Source organism: Bos javanicus, chromosome 10, assembly GCF_032452875.1.
Source record: "Bos javanicus breed banteng chromosome 10, ARS-OSU_banteng_1.0, whole genome shotgun sequence".
NCBI classification, from domain to species: Eukaryota; Metazoa; Chordata; class Mammalia; order Artiodactyla; family Bovidae; genus Bos; species Bos javanicus.
Genome location: NC_083877.1, coordinates 16,229,145 through 16,255,528, shown reverse-complemented (window position 1 = coordinate 16,255,528; position 26,384 = coordinate 16,229,145). Strand labels below are relative to the sequence as shown.

At 49.0% G+C, this 26,384-nt stretch overlaps 1 protein-coding gene across 5 annotated transcripts in view; it reads right to left on the bottom strand.

Moving 5' to 3' along the window:
- Positions 1-26,384, bottom strand: part of PAQR5 (progestin and adipoQ receptor family member 5) — a 96,927-nt gene that overhangs the window by 5,846 nt on the left and 64,697 nt on the right. For 3 of the 5 annotated variants that reach the window (XM_061430210.1, XM_061430209.1, XM_061430211.1), the window contains exons 3-6: positions 12,327-12,454; positions 8,996-9,201; positions 6,628-6,754; positions 62-158 (exon numbers count right to left, since the gene is read on the bottom strand). In XM_061430210.1, coding sequence (XP_061286194.1) covers positions 62-158; positions 6,628-6,754; positions 8,996-9,201; positions 12,327-12,454 — 558 coding nt within the window. Of the gene's footprint in view, positions 1-61; positions 159-6,627; positions 6,755-8,995; positions 9,202-12,326; positions 12,455-12,538; positions 12,618-12,744; positions 12,900-26,384 lie in introns of those variants that run through there. The other 2 variants (XM_061430212.1, XM_061430213.1) reach the window with 2 other exon arrangements.

Genomic DNA, 26,384 nt, shown 5'->3' with positions numbered 1-26,384 from the left:
GGACACAATCGATTCCCTGGTGTTGCCAACAGACAGAGAGGGGTCAGAGCAGGGCCCTTACCCTGAATAAGACGGGAAGGGAGTCCCAGGTATAGGGAAAAGCAAAGGCCAGGACACGAAGCATCTTACAGATCCCAGGCTTCTGTATCTCAAAAAACCTAAATCAGGAAAGGAAATGGGGGAGAAATGAGAATGAAAGGGAGTTTCAGTCAATAACACACACACTAAAAATAACCAAGGCCGAGTAACCCACAGAAAACCATCTGCGCACAAACTCCTCCCTCAGCCAGCAGCTTCCCCACCAGCCCTCTCCACTTCTCCCACCAGCCCCCCTGGGAAGGGCTCCATCTCAAATGTGAAAAGAGTTTGGAGGCGCCATCTCCCGGCACCATAAGAAGCAATGGTATCCAAAATCAGGGAGGAGGCACGGAGCAAAAAACCTTCGAAGGACAAGTTATCTAACTGCCACAGGGCCTTCTAGAAGTCAGACCAGTAGCCACCAGGAGAGGCAAACTGTGGGGCATGGGCAGGCCCAAACGCACAGGCTCCTGAGGCCAGCACCTCTGCGAAGGTTGAGATGCTTAACTAGTCAGAGTCGCCAGGTGAATCCCCTGCAAAAGCCCTGGGTACTATTAGATGTTTAACGACAAGAGATTTCTGGAATATTTAATAACACACACAGGAATCCTGGGCTGGGGAAACTGACCAAGCATGGGCCTTCCTTCTTTGAGTTGAAGGAGAGGCTCCATACAAAACTGCAGCCCTGAGCTGGGGCTCGGGCAAGGGAGAGCTCACACTCCCAGGCTGGGCCGGGTGGCAGGGCAGGTACCCGCTTCAATACATCATACTGTGGGGGCTGGGTTCTTCTCCCTGGGGACCCACAGGACTGTGAGGCCAGAGCCTCCCCCGGCAAAGGTGATATGCAGAGCTAGGGTGTTGAGGCTTGTAGGGTGGCTGTTATGGGGCAGCCTGTACGATGATGGGGGCACTGGGGCCCTCCAGCCCTTCTTGACAGTTCTGCCCCTCATCATGCTCTCTGGTGGGGTCTGCTCCTCACTTCTGTTCCCCAGGTGCCCTGTCCCAGCCCACTCGCCTGCCCCTTCTCCACCAAACAGGGTCTGCTGTTCCCCTAGCCCAGGTCCATCTCTTCCAGCAGGATCTTCACATCCTCTATGAGCCAGTGCAGTCACCTAACTGTGAGCCCCACTGTGTCCACATCCTCTGGCATAGAATACGGCAGAGACACCCTCATCTGCCTCCAGGGTGGTCAGGGAACCCTCCTCAAGGGTGGAGCTGGGTCTGCTCAGCTCTCCATCTCCAGCATCCAGCTCAGAAGTGTGCCCGAGGATGTGGGCATCTGCTTGGCAGCCCAGCCTGGGGACCCCTGTTCACCATGGACCCTGAGAAGCCCCATAAACCCCAGAGATGAGCTTCAACTTCACTCAAGCCCATGGGCATGTCCCTTCTTCTTTTCTGACCCTGTGGACACTGGGCAGAGAAGGAAGAGGAGCTCAAAGAGGAGGAGGAGATATAAGGGACCTCAACTCATCATCCCCCAGAACAGAACCCCAGCCTTGGAGGAAACCACAAACCCTGGGATAGGCACAGGGTCACGATCTGACAACGTGTTTGTCTTGGACACTCTGAGTCTGGTCCAGTCCCTGACTTTTGTGACCCTCTCATCCAGGGCGTGATGTAACCCTCCTGTGCCCCAGAATCCTCGTGTGTACCACGGGGATGACTACAGAATCCCTTATGGGCTTGTTGCAAGGGTTTAATCAAATGATGCTCACTAGGAGCTTACAGCTGTGCAGAGCACAGAGTAACACTCACGAAATAGCAGCATTTTTTAAAAAAAAGTGTTGTAGGACCCATCCTTTCCCTCTCCCCATCTTGTAGCCACGTGGTACAGAAAATAGAACAGGAGGGAACAGACGGGTTCTGGGTGATTTGCCTAAAATCAGCTGAGCTAAAAAGAGGCAAAGCTAGGATTTACAGCCAGGATGTTTGGTTGGCTTCCCACCCTCTCCCCTTGGGCAGGTCTCAGACCACTCCCCAGACTCTGCTCTTACAGACACCCCTCTGCCCCAGGAGGCGAACAGAACACACTTCCACTGCTCCAAGTCAGAACCCATCTTTCGTAGGACCTTCTCAGTCTACGCCGGCCGACCCTGCCCGACCATGCAAGCCTGCTCCCTCCCTCCCCATGCTCTGCCACCGCCTATCACCTCTGGGTGCGAAGAGACTTGCTCTTAAAGCACGCTCTCTCTGTGGCCACTTACACAGGAAGAAAGCTGGCTCTGGTTGGCGAGGGCCATCCCCCAAAACACGGATTTCCTGCGACTTGAGACATGGCGCCCGGCCTGATAAAGTACTTCCCCAAGGGCAAACGAACCAGCCTCTCCAGCTGCCAAGCCGAGTCTACAGAGGGAAAAAGGAGATAAAGCAGAACAGAAGAGAGCAACAGAGAACAAGAGGCAGAAGGGCCAGCAGCTACAAAGACGGTGGGCCTCCCACCACCAAAGTGCAATTCCAGATCAGGCCACAGGGTGTCGCCACAACCAGAAGGAGGGGAAGGAGCCATGGCATTCTCCAAAGCACACCACGCCCGAGTCTCCAAAGCCTCGCCTGGTAAGGCAATGCCTGTCCCCCAAGGCTGGGAGTCAGGGAGTCAGGCCTCCTCTGCCTAGAACCAGGTGGGCAGGAAACATTGGATTTCGGGAGAAGCCTCCACCAAGAAAGCGCTGATATAATACCAGTCTATTCTAAAACCCGATAAATCCTGTTGCAACAAAGCTGGGCAGATGTGCAAGTGAATTCCAGAACTATGCTCAAAACAAGTGGGCCTTTGGAAACATCATTCTATTGCCGAGGTGCGTGTGTGTGCGCGCAGAGGGGGCAGGGGGGTGGTATTATGGCTGTTTTGTTGTTGTATGGATGACATAACAGGAATGTGGACATTTCCACGTGCTGACCATTGGCCCCAGCAGCAGTCTATCATCTGGCTGAGCCCTCTGACCTCTGGATGTGTCTGGGAACCACTGTCTGCTAAGCCTCCCATCTCCACGTCTGACCTCCAAACCCTCTTCAAGGCCTGCCCCAGGCCGCTCTGAGCTGCCGCAGCACCACTGCCAAGGCACGGTGCTCACAGCACAGCTCACATCCCACCAGGGATGAAAACCCATCTCTCCCTCACAGCACTGACCACACGGCATTCCACAGAGCGAGCATGTGTCTGAAAAACCAACTGCTGGATACCCTGGATGGATGACTGGAAAAGTACCCACAGGGACTCGTGATGCGCAGCAAACACGTGGAACTACCATTCCTGAGCGAGTGGCGATGCTTCCTGGGCTTGCAGGTGGTCAGTAGGTACGCGCAGGCAGGGTCTCTGTCACACCCATCTGGCTCCAAGAGCCACAGAGAGGTCATATGTTCTGCCATTTCCCCCATAAACACTATGGAACAAGAAGGCGGTTTTCTGGAATGTGTTCCTTTGAAGTAAATTCCACGATTGTTGTTGCTTAGTCACTAAGTCGTGTCCGACTCTATGCACCCCCATGGACTGTAGCCCGCCAGGCCCCTCTGTCCATGGGATTCTCCAGACAAAAATACTGCAGTGGGTTGCCATTCCTTCTCCAGGGGATCTTCCTGACCCAGGGATCAAACCCGAATCTCCTGCATTGCAGGTGGATTCTTTATCACTGAGCCACATGGGAAGCTCCCAGCTCTCATGTGGAATTTACCTAAAGGACATGTATTATGTGGGAATGAAGGCCATTCGGACCACACTACTCTGGGAAGCATGTGGATAACTAAAGCACAACTCATGAGCTCCATGGTCTCTTTTGCGCTCAGGAAAAGAGGTGGTTCTTGGCCTCCTAGCCATTCCACAGACTGATACAGCAGGTGGGAGAGGCAGTGGTGGGCCTGGGGGATGCAGGGGAGAAGGCACGGAGAGGAACCTTGGAAAAGGCACTGAAGCTGGTATCATAGATGCCTAAACAGAAGGAACCCAGGGAACTTCGTCTCAGGGGCCCCTGCTTAAGGGCCAAGACTGGCCCAAGGCCACACAGCAAGCCTGTGAAGCTGGGCCTCCAGACAGGCCTCGCCTGCCTCCACTGCTTCCCCTGCAGTTAATCAGGACCAAGTCTCTCCCCACACACGCATGAGCCCTCCTCCTCAGACACCGAAGACAAAGACAGAGAATGAAAACAGAGGGGACGGGTCTTGTAAGAGCAGGGATCCACTGGCACGTGGGAAGGAGAGAAGACAAGACGCGAAGGAAGCTGGACGGGCCCACAGGGGGACGTCCCACTCTATCCTTGGCTCCAAGCATGTGGCATTTGCTTCTTTTTCCCTTCCTGTTCCCCGAGCCCCCATTGAGCCCCACAGGACACAGTGGCTGAGCCCACAGAACTGTCTTCCTGTGAAGTTTACTGTCCTTCCTGAGCACAAGGCCAGTCCTCTGAAGGACACACGAGGAGCCTCTGATCCCCCACCTCTGGATGGCTCTTCCAGCCTCTGTCCCCCTCCCCTGCCAGCTGCACAGGCTCTGGCGACTCTGAAGCTCCTTGCTGTCTCCCAGTGCCGTCCATCCTCGCCAGGCCCTCACCCCTGTTCAGGCTCTCGGCTCTGTCCAAAACGCCCTTCCCTCTTCTCCAACTAAAGTGTTCAACCTTCCTCAATGCTTGATTCTAAGGCTGCTTCACAGAACCCTGGCTATCCAAGCAGGTGTCGTTTCGTATTATCATTATTTGCGATGTTATATGCTATGTTATATGTTATGTTATGTAGCATGTAATGCTACATGCCTTTTTAAAAAAAAAAAAAAAAAAACCCTTTCCTCTGGCCCTTAAAGGAAATGTTGACTCAGTCTAGACATTTTGGAGGTCTGCAGTCTGCTGCTCATACTCCACGGGGCACTCTATGAGGACAAGGGCTGAACCGCACTCATCTCCACATTCCCCCAGAGAGGGTTTACCCCCCCTCACACCCCAGGCCTTCCCACCAGATGAAGCAACACAAAACCCAGTCTTGAGACTGAGCCTGCAAACGAGACTCACCCCATGGAAAGCAGCTCCACGCTGCCCACCTGCCTCAGGACAGGTGAGGGCAAGGCAAGTTGGGGCAAGCATTCCCGATGCTGTTTAAGGCTCCACTCTCTGACTTTTAAATAAAAGCAGCTTGTCAAGTTTGGAAAATCTGCCTACCTCTGGGTCCCACAAAACCCAGTGTCCCCCAAAGAAAGCTGGAGCCAAAATCACTGTGGGGGAGTTGCAGAAGCGTACCTCGCCACCCCGACCCCTGTGGTTTTCTCCTGGGGAGGGAAGAGCTACGGCTGCCAGGAGTAAGAATGCTGCAAGGCCAGGGCTCAGGAGAGGCACAGGCTGGGGGCATGGGTGGCCAGGACCGCCAGCCTTCCTTGGCGCTCTTGCTAACCCACCATGGAAGGCCCCCAGCGCCTGGCACTGTCTCCACAGAAATGTTACCCCAACGCTGTCATTCGAGAGGTTTCCGAAGTCATTTTGGGTAGTTTGTTTTTTTACCAAGAGCTGAATAATCTAGAGTAGTTATCCTAAAAAATGCCCGTTGTACTCACACCCCAGTGAGCTTCCTTGAGTGAAAGGAAAAAAAAAAAAAAATAGAATTAGAGCCAGTGAGCTGGGCATGATTCATGGCCATCATGCTTCCCCTGGGGATGTGTCAGACATTTGAATGTCGTCTGTCGTGCATCACACACACGCATATCTTGTTGTACTTTGCTTTATTGTGGCTTTTTGCAAATTGAAGGTTTGTGGTAACTCTGTGTTGACAGATGATAGCATTTTTTTTAGCAGTAGCGTATTTTTAAATTAAGATGTGTACACTGTTTCCTTAGACATAATGCTCTTGCACACTGAATAGACTATAGTGTAAATTCCACTTTTACACGCACTGGGAAACCAGAAAGTTCAGTGACTTGCCTACTGCGAAGTTGGTATCTTTGCAGTATCTCTGAGGTGTGTCTGTGTCCAGAGGCAGGCCCCTCTCAGCTCCTATTAGCAGACCACCTGTTTATGGAGTGCCTCCTCCGGGCCAGGCTTGTGCCAAGTGTTCTGGATATATTATGCCCATTTCACAGGATAGCTGTGTTGACCCCATTTTTATTTTTCTTTTTGGCCAAAGCCACATGGCTTGTAGAATCTTAGTTCTGCAACCAGGAATTGAGCCCAGTCCACAGAAGTGAAAGGGCCATGTTTTAGCCACTGAACTGCCAAGGAACTCCCTTGACCCCATTTTATAGATAAGCAAACTGAAGTTCAAGGAGGGTAAGTGACTCGTTCAGCAACAGTTTGCAGGGCAGAGTATGGGACCCCCTTGTTCAAAAATCATTAAGTATTTCAAAACAACAACAGCAGGGCATTAGACAAGTTTGAAGCCCTCTTGATCATGGGGCCCTGAGCACCTGCGCAGGCTGTGTGCCTGTGAAGCTGGTCCCGCCCGGCCACTGGAAGTCCATCCGGAACTGAGCCCCAGGCTCCCAAGCACCTCTCCCCCCGTCCCCTCCAGCAGTCCAGGGAGCCACGTGCTCCACCACCATCCGTCCCCTCGCCCCATCCCATCCGTGGCAGAGCAGCCGGGTACCTGGAGTAGCAGGAGAGCCAGATGCTAATGATGGTGTTCAGCACAGCCAGGGTCAGGTAGTAGTCATGGAAGGTGGTGCTCACCAGCGTGTCCGGGAAAACATAGGCAGAGTAGGCGATGGCACAGCCTGGAGGAGCAAAACCAGCCTTGGGCAAGAAGCCAGGACTCAGCACTGTCTGGACTCCCTGGGAAGACCACCCCGCCCTGCATCTGGCTGAGCCCCATCACCACACAGACCATGAGCAGTCCTGCACCCCACCCTCGCTATGCCATCATCCCTCCCAGCCTGTATGTCCCCGTCTCTCTTCTCTGCCCACCCAGATCCCACCCTGAGAATTGTTCTGGGAGCCCAGTGCTGCTCCAAGGGCTTGACAGGTATTAACTCACATAATGTTTACAGCCACCCTCGGACATCAGTCCTGCACTGAACCTCATTTTACAGATGAGGAAACAGAAGCACAGAGAGGTTTGGTAACCCACCCAGGGGCACACAGCTGGAAAGTAGCAAAGCCAAGCTTCAAACACAGGCCGTGTAGCACCAGTCCCTGCTTTTAACCACATGCTGTGGTCCACGATGACACCCCCGTGTGCTCAGCTTTGCCCTGAGATGATGATACGGGTATTCCTTGCGGAATAATCAACGGTGTGGGGGAGAAAGTGCGGGGAGGGAGAGCCCTTGCTGAGCGGAGGGCTGCCACATCAGGGGGCTGAGGGACAGGTCGGCAAAGAGGCCGAGCACTTGAGGCTAGCCTCGGCGTTTTGTGTGGTTTTAGGTTTTGGAGTTTGTGAGAGAAGGGTTACTGAAGGACCTTTTGGACACCTGGCTGCTGCAGCTTTTACCTGAAAGAACAGGGACCAGCATTGTCCTTTTTAAAGGGGACAGGTGTGTCCAGGGGCCAGGACCAGAGGGCCTCTCCAGGCCGAGGTCCCTCTGGGAGAAGCAGCCACAGATCTGTCAGCTTAGGGCCTAAGGTTAGGGCTAAGGTCACCTGTTATCCAAAGATAAAAAGAACTTGGAATCCGAGTTCAAAGCTGAAGCAGGCCTCAAACCACACAAGCTCAGCCTCTGCCTTTGCTCCTATTTGACCACTGAAATCTAGGGAAGCTGAGGGATGTGCCCAGGGTCCCACAGGCAGATAGGGCCAAGGATCGCCACGTCCTGGGACAGCGCTCCCACCTCTGCAGGTTGCCTGTGCGATTCCAGCTGGGAACTGCCCCCCAGGAGAACAGCCAGACCCTTCTCTCAGCTTGATACCGTGGGAAGGCTCCCACGTGGCCCAGGAGGCACGTGGTCTGTGTCCTGACCGGGCCCTTGGGTGACACAAGAGCGGGGGAGCCCCAGCGCCTGCCAGAACTGCAGTGGGAAGCAGAACTGATGAGAGCCTCCAGGCTCCAGGGTGAGGTGGGAGCTGAGGATGGTGGGTGTGTGGCAAAGGCGCTGGCCCTTTGGAGGTTCCGACAGGTGCTTGAGGGCAGAGGGGGCTCTCCAGGGAACAGGAGCAGGACACAGCATAAGATGCCAGACCAACGAAAGTGAACATCTCCTTTCAGGCAACGGGGGCCACCAAAGGATTTTAAGCAGGGGATTAAAATGGCCGGAGCCTAGTAAAAGCACACGTGCACGGGAGGGCTGAGCAGGAGGGGAGCAGCTGGACACCAGGGAGGAAGCTGAGCAAACGCCACCCTCTAGGGATTGGGGGTTTCCAGCGGGGTCACAGAGGAGGAGAGGTGGCTGCAGATGAGGAGTCCCAGGTGGGCCCCCAGCCTCTCTCAGCTGACTAGACCTTCCTCTCAGGTTTACTGAACACCTCCAAGTCAGACTCTCAGCTACGGACTGGAAAACCAGATGAGGAAGATGCACGAACTGTCCCTAGGGAGCTGTTCCCAGTGCGGAGTGGAAATGAGGGAATCACTGAGGGAGCTCCAAGGAGGTGGATCCAGGCCTGGGGACTTGAGGAAGCCACAGGCAGGGGCCCTGAGGCTCCCAGGCCCTGGCTCTCCCATTACAAGCTGCGTGATCTGGGTAACTCACCTCTACTGTCCTCATCTATAGCATGGGTATAATGATACTCCACAGCCCAGGGCCCTGCTGTCAGGGTGGGTGGCTGGAAGCCAGCCATGGTGGGAGTACATATACCATAGCTATCTGCCATCACCACAGACTGGGACTTCTGTCCCCAGGGAGCTGGTTGTTCAGTATTCGCCAGCACACCTCTGGACAAGTTTCTTTTAAAACCCTCATCAGGCACCTGGGCAGGGGTGACCCTTCTGCAAGCGCACCAGAGCCTGGCGGTGACCCCAGATCCCAGAGGAAGGGGCAGGTGGCTTGGTCGTGGGGGACAGAAGGCGAGAGCAGGGCCTCACGTACCCAGGCTGAAGAGGTTGACGGCGCCATAGTCCAGGAAGTAGCAGATGTGGCGGGCGTTCCTGGACATGGAGCTGAAGGTGTGTGCACAGCTGGATGCCAAGGGGAACAAGCAGCTGGCGCCCATGTACACGAGCAGAGGCCAGGAGTAGCTGTCATTCAGGATGTCCGTCACTTGCAGGGTGCTCACAAACCTCCACGAGAAGAACCTGGAACACAGGGGTGTACCCTCAACCTTCAGGGTGACGGCTCCTCTTACAGTCCTCACCTGAAAGTCGCCTACCTTCCCTTTCCCTGGGATGACCAGCCCCTATATGGTCCCATTTTGCTGACATGCCAGGAGCAAGGAAGAGTGAGTGGGGTCCTTTATTGTTTGGACATATACAGGAAGGGCAATGGTCCAGTCTGCATACTCTGCATGTGGTGACAGATCCCTCTTACAGCTTCTTGCCCAGGTGACTCTCTACTTTTGGTTTGCATGCTTCCAGGGCCAGGGAGCTCACCACCTCCCAAGACAGTTCTGAGTGTTTGGAAGTTTCACTGAGCTGGCATCTATCTCCCTGGAATTGCTCTCCACTGGATCAGTCCTAGTTCTCCCTATCAGCACCACAGACAACAAACTCATCAAATATCTCACAGCTGTCTTCATAATCCCTCCCCACCTCTCTGAACTTCACATTAAAGAACCTCAGTGCATTCAACCATTCCTCATAGGATCCAGCTTTGGCCTTATTCTCTCCATGGTTGGTCAGGCTTCCCTTGTGGGAAGACCCCTCAAAGAGAAACAACTCCTCTGCTGGAAAGTCTAGAAGGCAACGGGACTATTTTCTCCCCCTTCTTCCATGCTACTCTTCCACTAATATCACCATCTCTTTCACTGAGGGGCCTGGTCCCAAGGCTTGGTCTCAGCCAAGCCTAGACGTCCAGATTCGTCTCTTACAGAAACACAAAACAGATCCACGTCAGATCTGCCCAATCTATAACCCAGGTGAGGGGATCTTCCCTGCAGAAGCTGTTCACTTCCACGAACCACTCTTAGAGAGTCAGGCCCCTTTCCCACGAACTCCCCCAGGGAAGGGACTAAAAGCTTTTCATGGGGGAACGGCGGGAGCATCGCTCAATCCTCTGGCTACACTTGTGATCTGTGCCCACACTTGTGATCTGTTCCCTATGCTGTTCTTCAAAACATATCCTTTTATCAGCTCGGGATTATTCCCGAGTCCCACTGCCCTGGGGCATCTTTCTGCTGCTCCCCCAAGCCCTTCCTGCTGCTCCGTGTTGTGCTCTCAGGGCCCTGGCAGTGCAGGGGTGTCGGGCCCCGTGGGGCGCTCCAGCCAGCGTGGCTCAGCTGTAGAATGGCTACGAAGGCACGTACATACAGCAACGAAAGCCCCACCAACAGGGACGGTCAGGCTGGTCCTTTGTAGTGACACAAACTTCAAAACAGCCCAAGTCACCTCTGGTTTATCCAGAAAATGGAACACCGCACAGCTATATGAAAGCCAGAGAGGCTTGCATGGAGGTCAGACAGAGATCAGGAGGCAGAAACAACGGAGGAGCAGAGGGAGGAGAGAAGCAGGCGCTGGGTGCACACACACGTCACAGATGCTCCAGTCTCTAGAAAAGCATCCTGGGAGAATTACAAGCAGCAGGTCACCCCAGCCACTCCAGAGAGGACAAGAGGGGCCTCGGGAAGACACCAACTTTATTCCCTTCTGCAGTGCTACAGTGTATTAGCATTTAGACTTTTTACTTAAATTTTGTTGGTGTTTAGTCACTTCAGTCATGTCTGACTCTGTGTGACCCTATGGACTGTAGTCCGCCAGGCTCCTCTGTCCATGATGGGATTTCCCAGGCAAGAATCCTGGAGTGGATTGCCACGTCCTATTCCAGGGGATTTTCCCGACCCAGGGATCGAAACAGTGCTTCCTACATTGGCAAGCAGATTTTACCACTGAGCCTCCAGGAAGCCCTTAACGTAAGTTTGCTGCTGCTGCTGCTAAGTTGCTTCAGTCGTGTCCAACACTGTGCGACCCCAGAGACGGCAGCCCACCAGGCTCCCCCATCCCTGGGATTCTCCAGGCAAGAACACTGGAGTGGGTTGTCATTTCCTTCTCCAATGCATGAAAGTGAAAAGTGAAAGTGAAGTCTCTCAGTCGTGGCAGACTCTTAGCGACCCCATGGACTGCAGCCCACCAGGCTCCTTCATCCATGGGATTTTCCAGGCAAGAGTACTGGAGTGGGGTGCCATTGCCTTTACTTAAATTTAAAATGACAAAGAGCCTCCTTGAGCAGATCTTGCTGCCTCCCTGGCCAGGCTGCAGGCCCTAGGGCTTCTTTGCAGGTGGTCCCATCCCACAGCAAGCCTGAGCTCTCCCTTCTCTGCCCTTGATGCATCTGGCTCAAGCAGCCTTCTGCACATTTTGGCCTGGGTCTGACTGCTGGCTGGGCAGGCCTCCTTCCTCGGGCCCTTCTCCACCTGCAGCACACCCTGGGGTCCCTCCTACTCTCTCTGGTCCTCCATACAATCGGAAGGGGGAATCCAGAAACTAGCCTGTGCTAGAACTTGCCAAGAGATATAAGCAAGCCACACCCTTCTCTGGGCCACATCTGTGTCAGCCGGTGGCGGTGTGAGGGGGCTGGTGGCCTGTGTGACCTCTGAGGTCCTTCCAACTCTCACATATTACGATCCCATCTCTACCCGCCACTCACTATGCCCAGGCACCGGGTGTGCGAAGCTGGTCTTCGGCCCCCATCTTTCTAAACCAGGTCCCTCCTCAGCTCCCTGGCAGTTCCCATCTGTGCGCACGTGCTTGCCAGAGCATTTATTCTCTTGGCTGGCTGTTAAAGTGCTGTCTGACCAAGTGCCTCACAGCGGCTGTGGCCCCAGAATGACTATGAGCATCCACAGCTCTGTGCCCGATGCTTTTTCTCACATCTCCTCTGATAATCCTCGGGGCAACCCTGGGAAAAGTGGTGCCTATCGCTCCTGCTCTGCAGATGGGAACATGCAAAGCCCAGAGAGGTGACTTGTTCAAGCTAGGGAGTGTCAGCCAGGGCTTCTAGAAGACCCAGACTGAATAAGACAATGCTCTCAAATCAGGCCCTGGAGCAGGGAGCAGGGAAAGACTGGGGAGTTGCAGGAGTCCCTCAAATTCTATGGCAATCCATGCCCTAGAGCTCACCCACAACCTCCGGCTCCACACTCGCACCACGGCAGGAGTCGCCCACATTCCAGCACAGAACCTCAGCTTGCCCCACCCCAGCTGTGTTTAATGAAGCCCGGGTTCCCAGGCTCTGTGTGAAACAGCTGGACCAGGGGGCCAGGAGGTACCAGAAGGGCAGCAAGTGCGTCCAGATGTTGAGGGTCTCATTGGTCATTTGAAAAAGGCTGAGGAGGCAGGCAGTGGCGGAACTCTGTGGGTGTCGGTAGCCGAAGAGGATGCCCTGTTCATGGAACACCTGCAAGGGGAGGAGAAAGGGATGCTGAGGTTACACAAGAGGGTGGCCGGAAGGTCTCAGGGGAATGTCCCTGGTAGCATCCACCTTTCTCCCAGGCTGGGCACTTGTCCACTGGAGCCTGGAACACCTGACCCCGGGTCCTTGATCTGTCACGCGGCTTCCCGCTTCCTTCCCATGGTTTCCAAAATCTCGTGTCCTCCCAGGAGCCTGCAGTCAGCTGGAGGAGCAGATTCAAGGCCCCGACTTCCTCTGGGAATCCAGCCTGTCTGTCCATTCCCAGAGGCACTTACTTCTGTCATGAATGTTGCTTAAGAATCTGGTTTTGCACCCTCTGGCTGGGGCCTACAGCCTGGTCTTCGGATGGTTGACATATATGCTGCCTGTCCGAGCCGACAAGCCCTGCATGTCAGGGGCTGGTGGGATGATCTCTGCAGGAGATCCCCCCGGGGCCCAGGGTACATTCACCAGAGCGCTTCACAAAGGCCTTTTGATGAAGACTATGATGGCATCAGCCTGGGCTGCAGGTGGAGGAGAAGGCCCACACAAACACCCCCTGCCTCAGGCAGCCCACCTGGCAAGGCTCTTGGCAACCACCTCACCCTGGATGAGAAACTTGGACTGGCCAGATAAAATACGGGGTGTCAACCTGCTTGGAGGACCGCATTACAGCCATTTAAAATGGTAATTGTGAGGCCTTCCCTGGCAGTCTAGTAGTTAACAATCCGTCTTCCATTGCAGGGGATACGGGTTCAATTCCTGGTCAGGGAACTAAGATCCCACATGCCTGCTAAAGTCACTTGTTGTGTCTGACTCTGTGTGACCCTACAAACCGTAGCCCACCAAGATCCTGTGTCCATGGGATTCTCCAGGCAAGAATACTGGAGTGGGTTACCAAGCTCTCCTCCAGGGGATACTCCCGAACCAGGGATCAAACCCGCATCTCTTATGTCTCCTGCACTGGCAGGTGGGGTCTTTACCACCACACGCTGCGGTGCAACTACGCCCGTGTTCTGCCACTACAGAGCCCACTGCTCTGGAGCCAGCGCCATGACTAGAAAGAAGCTTGTGTGCCGCAACTGAGACCTGACGAAGCCCAAAATAAGTAAATAAATTAATAAGAAAAAAAAAAGGTAATTGTGAAGATGATGAGGCATGAGGAACAAAAGCTCAGGATGTAACATTAAGTGAAACAAAAGTGGAATGTCAACTGTATGCCTGCCATGATGCTAAGAACTACAGCAATTTAAGTGCACATGGTGGGATGGAGGCTGGGGAAACATGGGAAAGGAAAGAACTTCATTTGTTGAAGTAGCAGGATTTGCGTTATCAGATCAGGGTGTGATCAGATCAGGGTTTCTCAGTCTTGACAATGCTGACATTTGGGGCCAATTCTTTGTTGTTGCGGGGGGCTGTCATATGCATTGTCAGTAGTATCTGTGGCCTCTCCCTATGAGATGCCAAGAGTACCCACCACGCCCCCCTTCCAAGCTGTGACAACCAAACATATCTCCCAAACTTGCCATGTCCCCTGGGGCAAAACCTCCCCTAGTTAAGAACCATTGATTTAGCTGAATGTTGCTATAATCCTTGAAAGGTAAATAAAAATGAGTAGATTAATTGAGAAAAATAATAATAATATTAGTAATCATTAGAAAAGGCAGAGGAACCAGAAATCAAATTGCCAACATCTGCTGGATCATGGAAAAAGCAAGAGAGTTCCAGAAAAACATCTATTTCTGCTTTATTGACTATGCCAAAGCCTTTGACGGTGTGGATCACAATAAACTGTGGAAAATTCTTCAAGAGATGGGAATACCAGACCACCTGATCTGCCTCTTGAGAAATATGTATGCAGGTCAGGAAGCAACAATTAGAACTGGGCATGGAACAACAGACTGGTTCTAAATAGGAAAAGGAGTATGTCAAGGCTGCATATTGTCACCCTGCTTATTTAACTTATATGCAGAGTACATCATGAGAAATGCTGGGCTGGAAGAAGCACAAGCTGGAATCAAGATTGCTGGGAGAAATATCAATAACCTCAGATATGCAGATGACACCACCCTTATGGCAGAAAGTGAAGAGGAACTCAAAAGCCTCTTGATGAAAGTGAAAGAGGAGAGTGAAAAAGTTGGCTTAAAGCTCAACATTCAGAAAACGAAGATCATGGCATCCGGTCCCATCACTTCATGGCAAATATATGGGGAAACAGTGTCAGACTTTATGTTTTTGGGCTCCAAAATCACTGCAGATGGTGATTGCAGCTGTGAAATTAAAAGATGCTTACTCCTTGGAAGAAAAGTTATGACCAACCTAGATAGCATATTCAAAAGCAGAGACATTACTTTGCCAACAAAGGTCCGTCTAGTCAAGGCTATGGTTTTTCCTGTGGTCATGTATGGATGTGAGAGTTGGACTGTGAAGAAAGCTAAGTGCTGAAGAACTGATGTTTTTGAACTGTGGTGTTGGAGAAGACTCTTGAGAGTTCCTTGGACTGCAAGGAGATCCAACCAGTCCATTCTAAAGGAGATTAGCCCTGGGATTTCTTTGGAAGGAATGATGCTAAAGCTGAAACTCCAGTACTTTGGCCACCTCATGCAAAGAGTTGACTCATTGGAAAATACCCTGATGCTGGGAGGGATTCGGGGCAGGATGAGAAGGGGACGACAGAGGATGAGATGGCTGGATTGCATCACTGACTCGATGGACATGAGTTTGGGTAAACTCCAGGAATTGGTGATGGACAGGGAGGCCTGGAGTGCTGCCATTCATGGGGTGACAAAGAGTCAGACACGACTGAGTGACTGAACTGAACTGACTGAATGTAAATCATTTATATGACCAACCTAGACAGCATATTAAAAAGTAGAAACATTACTTTGCCAACAAAGGTCTGTCTAGTCAAGGCTATGGTTTTTCCAGTGGTCATGTATGGATGTGAGAGTTGGAGTGTGAAGAAAGCTGAGCACTGAAGAATTGATGCTTTTGAACTGTGGTGTTGGAGAAGCCTCTTGAGAATCTCTTGGACTGCAAGGAGATCCAACCAGTCCATCCTAAAGGAAATCAGTCCTGAATATTCATTGGAAGGACTGATGCTGAAGCTGAAACTCCAATACTTTAGCCACCTGATGCAAAGAATTGACTCATTTGAAAAGACCCTGATACGGGGAAACATTGAAGGCAGGAAGAGAAGGGGACGACAGAGAATGAGATGGTTCGATGGCATCACCGACTCAATGGAGATGAGTTTGAGTTGACTCCGGGAGTTGGTGATGAACAGGGAGACCTGGTGTGCTGCAGTTCACGGGGTCTCAAAGAGTCAGACATAACTGAGCAACTGAACTGAACCAACTGTAAATCAAGTCATGATAAATTTTAAAGGTTTCCATCTGGTTTTCTAGGGCTGTGGGAGGAATGGAAGGCTGGGAGAATTCCAACCTAGATATTGATTTCCCATCTGGGTTACCAACTTCTTAGTTTAAGAGAGAACTTTGATTCAAAAATATACAATACTTGTAATGACCTATAGTGGAAAAGAATATGGAAAAGAATACACATGTATGTAAATATAGATGTATGTTTCAGGTGTTCAGCAAAGTGCACACCTTGCTTTATACTCTGTTGTATACCTTTGCTTTATACTTGCTTATACAATTTGCTATACACCTGAAACACGACAACGCTGTAAATCAACTATACTTCTATTTTCCAAAATGGCTTAAAAAATAATAAAGAATTTTTTAAAAAATACAAGAACAAACAATGTATCATAACCTATACTACCTCTTGAGATTCTGAGTCAAGTGGTCTCTTGGAGGAGTGGAGAAAGCAGGGAGATATCCGTAAAGAGTCGAATCTGGGCCAGTGAGGTGCTAAATGACTTTAAGCTGGGCCACAGCTCTCAGCGTTCAGTGTCCTCATCTATGAAATGGGTGACATTAGCTTACCAGATGGCGAGGGCATTCCCATCTTGGTTCACTTCTGGGTGAAACTGGTCAACTAGGGAGAAGGGACAAACGAAGTTGGTTCAAGGTCCAGTGAAGAAGTACTGTTTGAATTAGGCTTGGGTTTTAGCTTATTTTTTGATTAGCTAAAGTAAAAAACTTTAGGTTTTGATTCACCGTGGTTTCTGCCGACATTCCCAGATTACAGTGGACAGCCTTCTCTAATGGGCAGCAGGAGTCTCAGCTTGCAGCGGTCTGCCCACCAGGGCTGCTGTTCAGTTCAGTTCAGTTCAGTTGCTCAGTTGTGTCTGACTCTTCGTGACCCCACGGACCACAGCGTGCCAGGCCTCCCTGTCCGTCACCAACTCCCGGAGTCTACTCAAACTCATCTCCATTGAGTCAGTGATGCCATCCAACCATCTCATCCTCTGCTGTCCCCTTCTCCTCCTCCCTTCAATCTTTCCCAGCATCAGGGTCTTTTCAAATGAGTCAGCTCTTCACATCAGGTGGCCAGAGTATTGGAGTTTCAGCTTAACTATCAGTCCTTCCAGTGAACACTCAGGACTGATCTCCTTTAGGATGGACTGCTTGGATCTCCTTACAGCCCAAGGGACTCTCAAGAGTCTTCTCCAGCACCACAGTTCAAAAGCATCAATTCTTTGGCGCTCAGCTTTCTTCATAGTCCAACTCTCACATCCATACATGACTACTGGAAAAACCATAGCCTTGACAAGATGGACCTTTGTTAGTAATGTCTCTGCTTTTGAATATGCTATCTAGGTTGGTCATAACTTTCCTTCCAAGGAGTAAGCGTCTTTTAATTTCATGGCTGCAGTCACCATCTGCAGTGATTTTGGAGCCCAGAAAAATAAAGTCTGACACTGTTTCCACTGTTGCCCCATCTATTTCCCATGAAGTGATAGGACCAGATGCCATGATCTTCGTTTTCTGAATGTTGAGCTTTAAACCAACCTTTTCACTCTCCTATTTCACTTTCATCAAGAGGCTCTTTAGTTCTTCACTTTCTGCCATGCGGGTAGTGTCATCTGCATATCTGAGGTTATTGATATTTCTCCCGGCAATCTTGATTCCAGCTTGTGTTTCTTCCAGCCCAGCATTTCTCATGACGTACTCTGCATATAACTTAAATAAGCAGGGTGACAATATACAGCCTAGATGTACTCCTTTTCCTATTTGGAACCAGTCTGTTCCATGTCCAGTTCTAACTGTTGCTTCCTGACCTACATACAGATTTCTCAACAGGCAGGTCAGGTGGTCTGGTATTCCCATCTCTTGAAGAATTTTCCATGGTTTATTGTGATCCACACAGTCAAAGGCTTTGTCATAGTCAATAAAGCAGAAATAGATGTTTTTCTGGAACTCTCTTGCTTTTTCCATGATCCAGTGGATGTTGGCAATTTGATCTCTGGTTCCTCTGCCTTTTCGAAAACCAGCTTGAACATCTGGAAGTTCACAGTTCACGTATTGCTGAAGCCTGGCTTGGAGAATTTTGAGCATTACTTTACTAGCATGTGAGATGAGTGCAATTGTGAGGTATTTTGAGCATTCTTTGGCGTTGCCCTTCTTTGCAACTGGAATGAAAACTGATCTTTTCCAGTCCTGTGGCCACTGCTGAGTTTTCCAAATTTGCTGACATATTGAGTGCAGCACTTTCACAGCATCATCTTTTAGGATTTGAAATTGCTCAGCTGGAATTCCATCACCTCCACTAGCTTTGTTTGTAGTGAGGCTTCCTAAGGCCCACTTGACTTCACATGCCAGGATGTCTGGCTCTAGGTGAGTGATCACACCATTGTGAAGATCTTTTTTTGTACAGTTCTGTGTATTCTTGTCACCTCTTCTTAATATCTTCTGCTTCTGTTAGGTCCCTACCATTTCTGTCCTTTATTGAGACCATCTTTGCATGAAATGTTCCCTTGGTGTCTCTTATTTTCTTGAAGAGATCTCCAGTCTTTCCCATTCTATTGTTTTCCTCTATTTCTTTGCACTGATCACTGAGGAAAGCTTTGTTATCTCTCCTTGCTATCCTTTGGAACTCTGCATTCAAATAGGTATATCTTTCCTTTTTTCCGTTGCTTTTTGCTTCTCTTCTTTTCACAGCTGTTTGTAAGGCCTCCCCAGACAGCCATGTTGCTTTTTTGCATTTCTTTTTCTTGGGGATGGTCTTGGTCCCTGTCTCCTGTACAGTGTTACGAACCTCCGACCATAGTTCATCAGGCACTCTGTCTATCAGATCTAGTCCTTAAATCTATTTCTCACTTCCACTGTATAGTCATAAGGGATTTGATTTAGGTCATACCTGAACGGTCTAGTGGTTTTCCCCACTTTCTTCAATTTCAGTCTGAATTTGGCAATAAGGAGTTCATGATCTGAGCCACAGTCAGCTCCCAGGCTTGTTTTTGCCGACTGTATAGAGCTTCTCTGGGAGAAGGCAATGGCAACCCACTCCAGTATTCTTGCCTGGAGAATCCCAGGGACGGGGGAGCCTGGTGGACTGCCATCTATGGGGTTGCACAGAGTTGGACGTGACTGAAGTGACTTAGCAGCAGCAGCAGCAGCATAGAGCTTCTCCATATTTGGCTGTAAAGAATATAATCAATCTGATTTCAGTGTTGGCCATCTGGTGATGTCCATGCTGACAAGGAGGCAAATGGGCCAATGGCCTCAGCCTTTGATCCATGTGGGGATGGCGCCCGCGTGGTGGGCGTGGAACGCTCCCAACAGAAACTATGGGTCTACCATTCTACTTCTCATGTTTCTTGCTTTCTTCCTTAATTTTTTTTTTTTTTAATTAAAGCATTGGCCACTTGTTGAAATACAAGGGCTCCAGAAAGGAGCAATTGATACTCATTACTCACTCCTTCATATGAGTAAGTTTAGCAGATCTCACACAGCAGGAGATCTTATGACAAGGGGCCTGCGGAACCTTGGGCAAGCGGGGATGGCGCACGGGGAGGAAGCAAGGCCGGTCTGCGAGACAGCTTAGACACAGTGATGGCTGCAGCTGGACGGTGGCTACGAGACCCAGAGGGGGAGGAAGCAAGGCAGGTCTGCGGGACAGCTTAGACACAGTGATGGCTGCAGCTGGACGGTGGCTACGAGACCCAGAGGGGAGGTCACCTATACTTTGTCCACAGTGACTCAGGGTACACTATTGTCCTTCTCTCTTTGGACCCTGCATTCTAGGAGGCAAGAGAGGATGCTGACAGAGTCAAAAGCCAGAGAGGAACAGAGGGGCTGGGAAATTCACACACTGGGCAACTTGACCGCATTTAAGCATCTGGCCCCAGACCTGGAGAAGATGCCTTACAGCAAGGCTAGGATTAGGCCCAGATTAAAAGAACCTGCTTCCCACTACTCATAAAAGCCAAAACATGGAGACAAGCTACATGTCCACTGGCAGATGAATGGAGAGCAGATAAAGAAGATGTGGCACAGACACACAACAGAGTATCACTCAGCCATAAGAAAGAACAAAATAATGCCAGAACCAGAGATTACCATACTGAGTGAGAAGTCAGAAGGAGAAAGATAAATACCATGTGATATTACTTATATGTGAAATCTAAACTATGACACAACTGACTCACAGACAGGAACAGACTTGTGGTTGCAAAGGGGAAGGGATGGGGAGAGGGATGGACTGGGAATCTGGGGTTGGTGGTTACAAATTATTACATTTAGAATGGATAAACAAGGTCCTACTGTATAGGACAGAGAACTATAATCTCCTGGGATAAACCATAATGGAAAAGAATATAAAAAATACATAAATGTGTATAGCTGAGTCACTTAGCTGTATAGCAGAGATTAGTGCAACACAGCAAATCAACTACACTGCAATTTTTAAAAAAGAAAAGGAAAAAAGCCTGCTTCCCTCTTACCATTCATGTAACCATACATGGATGAAAAGCCCATTAACCACACCACAGGGGTGGGATTGAAAGCAGATCTCAAGAAAAGAAAAAAAAGAAGTCCAAATGGATACAGGATGAAAAAAAGAAAGGAAGGGAGCCACTCTGTCAAAAAACAGCAACATCTGACCTGCCCTTCTGAACGCAGAGTTAAAAAGAATAGCAAGGAGAGGTAAGAAAGCCTTCCTAAGTGAACAGTGAGAAGAAATAGAGGAAAACAACAGAATGAAAAAGACTAGAGATCTCTTCAAGAAAATTAGAGATACCAAGGGAACATTTCACGCAAAGATGGGCACAATAAAAGACAGAAATGGTATGGACCTAACAGAAGCAGAAGATATTAAGAAAAGGTCACGAGAATACACAGAAGAACTATACAGAAAAGATCTTAATGACCCAGATAATCACAATGGTGTCATCACTCACCTACAGCCAGACATTCTGGAAAGCAAAGTCAAGTGGGCCTTAGGAAGCACCACTATGAACAAAGCTAGTGGAGGCGATGGAATTCCAGCTGAGCAATTTCAAATCCTAAAAGATGATGCTGTGAAAGTGCTGCACTCAATATGTCAGCAAATTTGGAAAACTCAGCAGTGGCCACAGGACTGGAAAAGATCAGTTTTCATTCCAATTGCAAAGAAGGGCAATGCCAAAGAAAGTTCAAACTACTACACAATTGCACTCATTTCACAAGCTAGCAAGGTAGTGCTCAAAATACTTCAAGCTAACAGTATGTGAACCGAGAATGTCCAGATGTTCAAGCTGGATTTAGAAAAGGCAGAGAAACCAGAGATCAAATTGCTGACATCCATTGGCATGATCCATTGGATCACAGAAAAAGCAAGAGAATTCCAGAAAAACATCTACTTCTGCTTCACTGACTATGCTAAAGCCTTTGACTGGTCATAATAAACTATGGAAAATTCTTAAAGAGATGAGGATATTAGACCACCTTACCTGCCTCCTTAGAAACCTGTATGCAGGTCAATAAGCAACAGTTAGAACCGGACATAGAACAATGGACCGGTTCCAAACTGGGAAAGGAGTACATCAAGGCTGTATATGTTGTTACCCTGCTTATTTTACCTTCTATGCAAAGTAGATCATGCGAAATACCAGGCTGGATAAAGCACAAGCTGGAATCAGGATTGCTGGGAGAAATATCAACAACCTCAGATATGCCGATGATATCACCCTTATGGCAGAAAGCAAAGAGGAACTAAAGAGCCTCTTGATGAAGGTGAAAGAGGAGAGCGTAAAAGCTGCCTTAAAACTCAACAGTCAAAAAACTAAGATCATGGCATCTGGTCCAATCACTTCATGGCAAATAGATAGGGAAACAATGGAAACAACGAGAGACTTTATTTTCTTGGGCTCCCAAATCATTGCAGATGATGACTGTAGCCATGAAATTAAAAGATGCTTGCTCCTTGGAAGAAAAGCTGTGACAAACCTAGACAGTGTATTGAAAAGCAGAGCCATTACTTTGCTGACATAGGTCCATATAATGAAAGCTATGGTTTTTCCAGGAGTCATGTACGGATGTAAGAGTTAGACCATAAAAAGGCTGAGTGTCGAAGAACTGATGCTTTCGAACTATGGTGCTGGAGAAGACTCTTGAGAGTCCCTTGGACTGCAAGGAGATAAAACCAGTTAATCCTAAAGAAAATCAGTCCTAAATACTCATTGGAAGGACTGATGCTGAAGCTGCAATACTTTGGCCACCATCATGCAAAGATCTGACTCCTTGGAAAAGACAGTGATGCTGGGAAAGAGTGGGGGCAGGAAAAGAAGGGGACGACAGAGAACGAGATGGTTGGATGGCATCACCGACTCAATGGACATGAGTTTGAGCAGACTCCAGGAGATGGTGAAGGACAAGTAAGCCTGGCGTGCTGCAGTCCACGGAGTCTCAAAGAGTTGGACACAACTGAGTGACTGAACAACCTGCCTCTGCCTCCCCAATTTGACCTTCCACCCACTAGGTGGCGCTGTTAGGTCCACTCCAGCTCTGAACCCCTCCAAGCACAGGGAGACAAGTTCTCTCCATAATCTGGCTCCAGCCTCAGCAAAGCACTTTGCATAGAGTAGATCCTCACAGAACAGATATCAGAAAGTCACATCTAACTCTTGTGAGCCCATGGACTGTAGCCCACAAGGCTCCTCTGTCCCTAGGATTTACATGCTACATAAATCTGAACAACAAAACATTTGAAAACAATTTTGCATTCGTGCCTAGTTTGACCCCCAAAGGCAAACCACAGTCATTGCCTTAATGCTCTGTAATGGGCCTCATTTCTAAGCAGCCCCGAGTTAGCAGACGCTGGCTTATTTGCACAGCAGAATTGATTCGACTCCACCTTGCCTCCCTGGTTGCAGGCCAACCAACTTAGAGTGAAATGAAATCAAATTGTGTGCAGCCTATAATTTAGGAGTGAGAACCCCCAGGCAGCCAGGTGGAAGGGCACGTCAGTGGGTTTTCCGCTTAGTGCCTGCCACACATTGGGCTTCCAAGAAAGGCCCTGTGCACCTGCCAGCTGATGCCTGAAATTCCACTGTGACTATTTCAAACCCTTGGTGTTTCCAGCTATTAAACTGCAAATCACCTGGGGAAAATAATCGAACCTGGCTAGCGGTAAATAAGAGTGGATTTTGATGGCAAAGCGGAGAAGCTGCCAGAGTGGGGTTATCAGGCCACGGGCCTCTGTGTGGTAATCTGAATTTTTCGTCTAGATCTCACTGAATCCTCATGGCCTAGTGAGGGACAGTTTTTTCCTGTCCCCATTTCACAGAAAAGGAAACTAAGGTCCAGGGAGGTGAAGGCATTTAATCAAGATCCCAGAATTAGTGGGGGCAAAGCTGAGACATTAGACCTTGTGTCCTGGTCTTTCACATGATCCTCCCTGCCACTCTGGAGGACTCACTGGAGATGAAGCTTTCCCCTCTCAGCCTGCAGTGTGATTGTGGACAGTCACACACTTCTCTGAACCTTAGCTGTTTCTCTTTAAAGTGTTATTGTTCTGAACTGCATCTCCCATAACACTAGACAGTGTGTTGAAAAGCAGAAATATTACTCTGTCGACAAAGGTCCATATAGTTAAGGCTATGGTCTTCCCAGTGGTCACATACGGTTGTGATAGCTGGAACATAAAGAAGGCAGAGTGCCAAAGAATTGATGCCTTTGAACTGTAGTGCTGGAGAAGACTCCTGAAAGTCCCCTGAACGGCAAGGGGATCAAACCAGTCAATCTTAAAGGAAATAGACCCCGAATAGTCACTGGAAGGACTGATGCTGAAGCTGAAGCTCCAGTATTTTGGTCATCTGATGGGAATAGATGACTCATTAGAAAAGTCCTTGATGCTGGGAAAGATGGAGGGCAGAAGGAGAAGAGGGCATCAGAGGATGAGACGGCTGGATGGCTGCTCCAATGCAATGAACACGAACTTGAGCAAGTTTCAGGAGATGATGAGGGACAGGGAGGCCTGGTGTGCTGCAGTCCATGGGGTCGCAAAGAGTCAGACACGACTGGGTGACTGAGCAATAACAACAACAAAATTCATATATTGAAGCCCTAACCTCTAGCACCTCAGAATGTAACTGTATTTGGAGATAGTGTTTTAAAATACTTATTTATTTTTATTTATTTGGCTGTACCAGGTCTTAGTTGCAGAATACAAACTTATCTGTGGCATGTGGGATCTAGTTCCCTCCCCACCAGGTATCAAACCCGTGTCCCTGCATAGCAAGGCGGATTCTTAACCTGCTGGACCACCATGAAAGTTCCATGGGGATAGTTTTAAAAGAGGTGATTATGAGGTGATCAAAAGCTTTCCAGACAAGCAAAAGATAAGGGAATTCAGCATCATCAAACCAGCTTTACAACGAATGCTAAAGGAACTTCTCTAGATAGAAAACAAGAGAAGGAAAAGACCCATCTATAGAAAATACCCCAAACAATTAAGAAAACGGTAATAGGATCATGTCATTGTTGTTGTTGCTCAGTCACCCAGTCGTGTCTGACTCTTTGCGACCCCATGGACTGCAGCACGCCAGGTCTCCCTGTCCCTCACCATCTCCCGAAGCTTGCCCAAGTGTATGTTCATTGCATCGGAGATGCCATCCAGCCATCTCATCCTCTGATGCCTTCTTCTCCTTCTGCCCTCAATCTTTCCCAGCATCAGGGACTTTTCCAATGAGTCTGTTCCCATCAGATGATCAAAATACTGGAGCTTTAGCTTCAGCACCAGTCCTTCCAGTGATTATTCAAGGTTGATTTTCATTAAGATTGACTGGTTTGATTTCCTTGCTGTCCAAGAGACTTTCAGGAATCTTCTCCAGCACTACAGTTCGAAGGCATCGATTCTTTGGCACTCTGCCTTCTTTATGGTCCAGCTCTCCCAACCGTATGTGACCACTGGGAAGACCATAGCCTTGACTACATGGACCTTTGTTGACAGAGTGATGTCTCTGCTTTTCAACACACTAAGTTTGTCATCGCTTTCCTGCCAAGAAGCAATCGTCTTCTGATTTCATGGCTGCAGTCACCATCTGCAGTGATTTTAGAGCCCAAGAAGAGGAAATCTGTCACCACTTCCACCTTGTCCCCTTCTATTTGCCATGAAGTAATGGGGCCAGATACCATGATCTTAGTTTTTTTAATATTTACTTTTTTTCTTTTTCTTTTTTTAAATATAAATATATTTATTTTAATTGGAGACTAATTACTTTACAATATTGTATTGGTTTTGCCATACATCAACATGAATCCGCCACGGGTTTACACGTGTTCCCCATCCTGAACCCCCTTCCCACCTCCCTCCCCATACCATCCCTCTGGGTCATCCCAGTGCACCAGCCCCAAGCATCCTGTATCATGCATCAAACCTGGACTGGCAATTCATTTCATATATGATATTATACATGTTTCAATGCCGTTCCCCCAAATCATGCCCCCTCCCAGAGTCCAAAAGACTGTTCTATACATCTGTGCCTCTTTTGCTGTCTTGCATACAGGGTTATTGTTACCATCTTTCTAAATTCCATATATATGCGTTAGTATAGTGTATTGGTGTTTTTCTTTCTGGCTTACTTCACTCTGTATAATAGGCTCCAGTTTCATCCACCTCATTAGAACTGATTCAAATGTATTCTTTTTAATGGCTGAGTAATACTCCATTGTGTATATGTACCACTGCTTTCTTATCCATTCATCTGCTGATGGACATCTAGGTTGCTTCCATGTCCTGGCTATTATAAACAGTGCTTCGATGAACATTGGGGTACACGTGTCTCTTTCAATTCTGGTTTCCTCAGTGTGTATGCCCAGCAGTGGGATTGCTGGGTCATAAGGCAGTTCTATTTCCAGTTTTTTAAGGAATCTCCACACTGTTCTCCATAGTGGCTGTACTAGTTTGCATTCCCACCAACAGTGTAAGAGGGTTCCCTTTTCTCCACAGCCTCTCCAGCATTTATTGTTTGTAGACTTTTGGATCACAGCCATTCTTACTGGTGTGAAATGGTACTTCATTGTGGTTTTGATTTGCATTTCTCTGATAATGGGTGATGTTGAGCATCTTTTCATGTGTTTGTTAGCCATCTGTATGTCTTCTTTGGAGAAATGTCTGTTTAGTTCTTTGGCCCATTTTTTGATTGGGTCATTTATTTTTCTGGAGTTGAGCTGCAGGAGTTGCTTGTATATTTTTGAGATTAGTTCTTTGTCAGTTGCTTCATTTGCTATTATTTTCTCCCATTCTGAACGCTGTCTTTTCACCTTGCTTAGAGTTTCCTTTGTTGTCCAGAAGCTTTTAATTTTAATTAGGTCCCATTTGTTTATTTTTGCTTTTATTTCCAATATTCTGGGAGGTGGGTCATAGAGGATCCTGCTGTGATGTATGTCAGAGAGTGTTTTGCCTATGTTCTCCTCTAGGAGTTTTATAGTTTCTGGTCTTACATTTAGATTTTTAATCCATTTTGAGTTTATTTTTGTGTATGGTGTTAGAAAGTGTTCTAGTTTCATTCTTTTACAAGTGGTTGACCAGTTTTCCCAGTACC